At 28.7% G+C, this 7,500-nt stretch overlaps 1 protein-coding gene across 10 annotated transcripts in view; it reads left to right on the top strand.

Moving 5' to 3' along the window:
• LOC140671861 (uncharacterized) overlaps positions 1–7,500 on the top strand; it is a 45,327-nt gene that overhangs the window by 14,580 nt on the left and 23,247 nt on the right. For 8 of the 10 annotated variants that reach the window (XM_072903540.1, XM_072903539.1, XM_072903538.1 and 5 more), the window contains exons 17-22: positions 759–1,442; positions 4,071–4,206; positions 4,659–4,762; positions 4,868–5,483; positions 5,733–5,912; positions 6,760–6,969. In XM_072903540.1, coding sequence (XP_072759641.1) covers positions 759–1,442; positions 4,071–4,206; positions 4,659–4,762; positions 4,868–5,483; positions 5,733–5,912; positions 6,760–6,969 — 1,930 coding nt within the window. The remainder of the gene's footprint in view (positions 1–758; positions 1,443–4,070; positions 4,207–4,658; positions 4,763–4,867; positions 5,484–5,732; positions 5,913–6,759; positions 6,970–7,500) is intronic. The other 2 variants (XM_072903541.1, XM_072903542.1) reach the window with 2 other exon arrangements.

Genomic DNA, 7,500 nt, shown 5'->3' with positions numbered 1-7,500 from the left:
CTACATAGAAAATCCTTGCTTTTATGTGTCTTTTATGTATTTCGTACAAAACTGACAATGTCATATATACTAACGATCGAATTTCATATCAAACGCATTCTTATGTCGCCTCGTTCGGGCCCATTATATCATTTTTTTTACGTATAGGGTGTTTCTCGCGCGCGTAAAGCTGTTTATTATTACAGCGTTCTATTATACTGTTAGTATAAAATTTCATTATATTATTTATTATATAATTAACATTTATGCTTAATTCAAATTTTTATTTTTTGTATCTCTTTTTGCTGAATCGAATTTTTTCTAGAAAATGCAAAGATTTTTGCTTGCAAAACTCAAAATAATTTCGAAACAACATTTAAAAAAAAAAGAAGAAGAAGGAGAAGGAGGTAAAAAGAAAGAAAATTATATTTTTTACAAAAATTAATTTATTTCAAAATTTTTTATATTTATGTTTATAATATTATTATATATTATAATTATATTATAAAAGAAATTCTTGCTTAAATTTGTAATAATTTATAATTGTGTATCTTAAAATTTAATATTTTTAAAATCTTACATATATTAATTAATACATCAGAAATTATTATTATAAATTTTGTTTTATTAGAAAAGATAAATAATACGATTTTAAAAATAACAATTATTGAGTTTTGCAAAGTTTGCTCTTATATGAGATCGCTTTGTGCGACGAGGCACCCTCGTATACGTATATACCGCATCGTGTGACCGCGAATCGCCCGGTGTTAATCCGACAGCTCTCCAAGGAGACACCACCACCAAGCACCACCAATATTATCATCACCACCAATATAACCACTACCAACACTACCACCATCAATATGACCATCACCACCACCACCACCACCACCACTACTACCGCCATGACCAACATCATCACCAAACCCGTCGTCCAGCAGCAGCAGCAGCAGCAACAACAGGCAGTGAGCCTGAAGCCTATGGAGAAGCAGTCAGGAATGTTGATAACCACAGGAATAACATCAGCCAACAATAATCAGCATCAGGAGGTGTGTGGGGTGCAGGAAACCCCGCCTAGCCCTTCTCTCTCTCCCGATACTCCCAAAAATCAGTCGTCTGCCTTGCAATCTTGCACAACAGCAGCTTCTTCCTCTTCTTTGTCTTCTTCGTCTTCTTCCTCCTCTTCTTTTTCTCATTGCAATAATTCGGGTGAAGGGCAACAACCTCTCCAACAACGTCCATCCTCGATTGTCGTTAACAGTAGCGGCGGGAGCGGTAGCGTAGATCAGCATCAGATACGAGTGCTCACTCCATCCGAGATCATGCGCACCCTCCCGTCCCTCAGCCAGGAGCACTACGACCCCCCACCCCCGCCACCACCCAGTGCAATTGTTCACACTGTGCCTCCCGTACAGAACCATCACCACCACCACCACCACCACCACCATCCGAATAACGCCATGGTGAGAGCCTCCGTAGTGTTTTCTTACCTTTCTCGTTGTGTCTAATCGAGACTTAGTGTTCTCCCTACACGCATGCACGCGTGCGCGTGCGTGTGTATGTATGTATATGTATGTATTTTGTATTTGAGATATTAGACGAAACTTTCTATACTTTTAAAGTCTTCAAATAAGGTTTTCATTCCTTAAATATGTATTTAATATTTGCGGTTAATATGAATTACTTATCTTCAATTTCAATATTTTCTATTAATATTTGTCTTATATATATATAAAAGAATTAATTTAGATATGCATGCAGTTTTTAATTAATTTGAATTGATATAGATATAATTTTAATTTAGGAGTAATTATATATATATATATATATATATATATATATATACGAAGCAAAAAGTCGATTTATATAAAAAAATTAGGGTGATTTCATTTTCATATATATGTATATATATATATATATATATATATATATATATATATATATCAAATTAAAACTATACCTACATCAATTCAAATTAATTAAAAATTGATACATATCTAAATTAACTCTTTATATATAAGACAAGTATATATATATATATAGTTAGGATAGATATATAAGTTCTTATATATCTTTATCTTTCTGTTGTAATTATTTTTATATAATATATAAAACATTAAATATTTTTGTTAGTTTATTGCTATGACAGAAAGTATTTTATGATAATACTTTGCATTTACAATCTAGATTTCGATGCATGTTTATGATTGGTAGTATATTTTCGTTGAATTCTGTCATTTTTTTACTCCCTTATGGATCCTAAATCACAAAGTTATCATTACTTCTTAGCTTTTGAATCCACTGATTTGCTTACAATTTGTTTGCTGTTGTGTGGGTGATAGCCTAACATATCAGAGTGTTTATTGTTGTATAATTGTTTTATGTAATAGTTTAGCACTAATTTTATTATGTACTTTATACTTTTTGGAACTTTTCCCACAAAACTATCACGAATATAATTAGAATTTTATTGTTATAATACAATTTAAAATCTTTTCTTACTCTTTTGTTTTAAAATTAATTACATCTGTAATGCAATATATATGGAGTAAATTATTAACATGAAAAGTAAGGGATATAAAACAAATAAAAATAAATAATGGAAATTTTTTATGGAAGTAAATAGAAAAATTATTTTTACTTTTTTCTATCGAAACAAGATCTTTTATTATATCTCTTTATAACTAATACAGATAACTTTTAACATATATAATTGTGTGTGTTTATTATAATTATTATTGTGTATTTTGTCATGTAATGGATTAGATAGCTGAAATTATTAACATTTATATATGCATGGATATGGAATTGTTTTGTTGTTAGTATTTGACGAAATTATGGTGTTTTATATGTTTTGTGATGGATAAAAATTTTCTTTGAATGAATTAATTTGTATATATGTGTTGTATGTAGGATGTATGTATGTAAGTATATGTGTATGTATGTATGTATATGTATATAATTATATACTTATATATAATCATATTCTCCAATATATTATAAATTAATCTCTTTAAATTAATAGATGGTGACAGATTATAATTGCTTTTAATGTGTTTGTATATATTACAGAAGAGAGAGAGATTACAAAATCTTAGGAATTATTATTAATTTAGTGGCGTGCCAATATTGTTATTTTTAACAATGTTTATGCAAACTTTATAACAACGACCAAGAGTTTAAAAAAGTTACGTTTTTTTCTCTACATAGAGTGCCACAAAATCGTCAAATATTCTTTTAATAGTAGATTTTTTTGGGTTTAAAGATTTTTCTTTACTGAAAATAATAATTTTTGGGTTATACGCAAATGAAAAAAAATAGATTTTGCAAATTAAATTTTATAAAGAATTACAAGATTGATTGAAACTATATTCTTTAATTAAGATTAGATGAAGTTTATTTTAATAGAATTTTAATTTAAATTTTATAAAGATATACGATGAAAAAAATGTTAAACTTAAAATAACAATTCTTTTCGCTATTTTCGCCAAGAGTGAATTGATTTTAATTTGAACAAAAAATATGCTATTAGAAGAATATCTGGTGATTTTAAGACATTTATATAATAGAAATTATATGAGATTATAAAGAATAAGTATTTAAATATTTTTAACTATTTTCAAAGTTTTTTTTTAGCTTTATTTTAGATTTTTGGTCGATTACTATAAAATATAAATATTTTTTTATTGATTTATTGTAATTTTTTTTTATCTTTAACGGTGATTTATATGAAGTTATATATCTTATACAAATATGTATATATGAAATTATAAACATATTTTTATAAATTTTGATTATATTACATTTTAATTAAACTTATAAATACAATTAATATCTAATTAAAGTTATGATAACAATGTTTATTCGTGAATTTATTAAGTAAATAAAAATTTAATAAAAATAATTGAAATAACAATTTTAATAGTAATTCTAACTTTGCTGTAATTTTTCATTAATTCTAGTAGTATTATGGTAATCAATATAAACATAGTTCTAATAAAAAATATTATAGTAAGGAAAGACTACGTTAAGTATAATAAATAGTTTTTATAATAATGGTTTGAAAGTTATATCGAGTTAATCTTTAACAGGAACAGGACAGACTTTCGAACAGAGATCGATCCAGCAGAGAGGCTGAGCAAGAGAGACAATGGAAACAACTGCAAGCTTTTCGTCAACAACAAGCGCAAATACAACATCAAGTTCTCATTGAGCATCGCGTGCACGGTATATTCATTTTATTAAATTCTCATACAGCAAAACTGATAATATTGTTTTATAAGAACAGTATCTTTATACATATGTGTTTACAATAACAATTTATAAAAAATTAAATTTAAATGAACAAAGATGAAAGAAATTTATATAATTTTATTAGATCAATTTTATAAATAAAATTTTAATAAAATTTAATTTATCAATTAATAAATTAAACAAATGCAAATTTAGCAAATGTAACATACACATAAAAATTGATAAATCTGTTTTAAAATTGAAAATAAAATGTAATAAAAGTTAAACTTATATATATATATATATATATATATATATATATATATATATATATATATATATATATATATATACACACACTATCATTTAACATGTAGAAAAAGAATTAATTTTTTTTTCTATTAATCGAATCAAACCATAAATCTTTATATCTTTTCTATTAAAAGGGATTGCCAGAGTGCACAGACAGATTAGCGAGGAAAATACACCTCAATTGAGTGGTGATGTTAGTTCTGGATTGACAACACAATTACAAGTTTCCACAGCGCAAGTAAGTATTTTATAATCTGTTTAATTCCTTTTTATTTAGGTTTAGATTATACTTATCCATGGATTAATAATACTAATTAATATAAATCTTAATATCTTGTTTCAGGATACAAATCAACTGACGTCTCTAGCCTCCCCTTCTTCAGGTTCCCGCAGCACTTTTGCTACGCCCTCACTTAAGGCTCCACGTGGTCTTACACCTCCTCATCATCAATCCATGATACGACTCCCTGCGCAAACTCCTTGCCGAGGGGTACGCCCGGCATTTCCCCAGCCACCGTCTCCATTTTCGCCGCAAGCACCTCAGTCACCCCATGACTTTCCTCAGTCTCCTGCATCCTCTCAACCCTCTCAGGAATCCCACTTCCAGCGATTTGAAGGCAATGCTTCAACTCCCGCATCCCCATATTCATCGCCTCAAGCGCCAGGTACACCCCGCGCTCCCGTATTTAATCCACCCCGGCCCCCTGTTTATGCTCCTCCACCTTCTCCTGCAACATCCCGAACTCCCGATCCTTACAGCCAACCACCCGCTACTCCCACTGCGTCCGCCTCCACCACGTCCGGCTATCCGTCACCAAGAAGTTCCGAGGCTCGGACACCTCAGGAGCAAGAAGTGACTTTTGGACAGCAACCAGAAGTAAATAGACAGCTAAGGGATTTACTACAAAGGCAACAATTTAGTAAGAAGCTTGAAGGAGTTAGTACTAATTGGAGTCAAGGTATTTAATCTTACAATTTTATAATCAAATATAATATCTTAATAATGCACAAAATAATATAAAGATATTATATTCAACAGTATAATATAACACACGTATTATTTTTATATATTAATGGTATGAGAAAAATATTTAATAATATATAAGATATTAAAAGTAAAGAAAGAGAAAACATACACATACATACAGACAAGCATCTCTCTACAACGTAATTAAAATTTTTACATTTTAATTACTTTTATGATTCAGATGGTCAGAATAATTCGGAGAATAACCAACAACACTTCGAAGCAAGCCATGTGCCACTTCAACAACATTCTCAAATACCGAGCAACACTGGCGAGGGCACATTCAGACATCCACTTCCACCGGGCATTATTAGACCCAGATTGCCTATTCAACCGAATGTCTTAATCAGAAATTCCATTGGTAATATTGTGTCACAATTATTTAGTAATTCTTTTTTAATATATAAAATTTAAATTAAAATACTTTTAGACACACACACACATTTTATACTTCTCTTTTCTTAGAGAAAATACTTTTTTGACTGCCTTTTTTGATTGTTAAATCACGCTTAGTGGTAGATAGTGTTATCAATAGATATTTATAGGCAGTGAGAGAAGTATTGGGAAGATGGATGATCTGAATAGCTTAGTTAGAAGAGCAATCGCCTGAGATCGCAAGCGAAAGATCTCGAGTTCGATTTCTGATATATTCCAATATTTTTTCCACCTACGTCTCCAAAGGGGAAGTGTAAAGAATGTGTATTTTAGAATCTTGATGAAAGTCTAATTTATATTACTCGATATAAGACCAAGAAATTTTCGCGCCCTGTGCACAAGTAATCGGTTTCATAGAAAACTTTATTACTACGAAACTGACTATCATCCGGCATTAGCTCTTAATATAAAATATAACAGTTTTTTTTTCAAAGTTTCATTTCAAAAGAGTATAGTTTTTTGACACCGTGTACATTTCAAAAGTAAAATATATAATTTGCCATACATAAATATAACATACACTACCGGCTATCTAACTTTTGGAATTTGTACTATTGTCTGTAAATATTTGGTACTATTGTGACTAAATATCAACGTTTTAAATATTAATCAAGGTCAAGGGCATCGGAGCATCCTCCCCTAAACAGAATATTTACTTTATATTTTTATATATAATTTAGAAATTATAAAAAAAGTTAATCTATCTTATTATTAATTTTTTACATAAAATTCTTTATTTTTACATGAGATTTATATATGATATATGAATCCAGGAATAAACCCACGACATCCTGTAGCAGGGAATATTCAGGGTTCGATCGATCATCGTACGAAGATGTTGCTGCAAAGTAGGCCCCAAGTAACTACCACCAATATATCTCAACAGCATTTCCAAGGAACTCAAAGTCTACAAACGCGAATGCCAACAGTAAGGAATACCATTCCTGAGCCCTATGATATTTTACAACAGAGACAATTCACAGGTAAATTAAAAGAACCTTAAGAGAGAAAGATATTTGTTTTTACATGTTTAAAAAAACTGAAGAAATTTTATAAGATTTAATTTACTTTTATTTTATTTTATTTTGATATTATTAATTTAATTAATTATTTTACTTTAATATTCATTTTATTTTATTATAGATTGATTAAAAGACAGAACAAGAGACAGTATGTTTTTTCTTTCTATGATTTTGAAAACAAAATTTTTGAAATTTTAAATTCAAAGTTTCTTTAAGCACGAAATATTTCTTGCATTAGCATTTCTTATTTCGCAAACATACAATATTTTTTCATATTTTATAAATTTAATAAATGTGAAAACATTTTTGGTTTTGAATCATAATTGTAATTACAACATCACTTTTTTTCTATTAGATTAGTTTTATATATAATACTTATAATATACTTATACATATAACTCATAATTAAACTCTGAAATATTGGAAAAAGTATTCAGATTTTTAATATTTTATGTTTTTACAAGTTATAGATTTTAACAAAAAAATTGTTTA

This window comes from Anoplolepis gracilipes, chromosome 12 (genome assembly GCF_047496725.1).
Source record: "Anoplolepis gracilipes chromosome 12, ASM4749672v1, whole genome shotgun sequence".
NCBI classification, from domain to species: domain Eukaryota; kingdom Metazoa; phylum Arthropoda; class Insecta; order Hymenoptera; family Formicidae; genus Anoplolepis; species Anoplolepis gracilipes.
The sequence above is the reverse complement of the archived record's forward strand: the minus strand, read 5'-3'. Positions and strand labels throughout refer to the sequence as shown.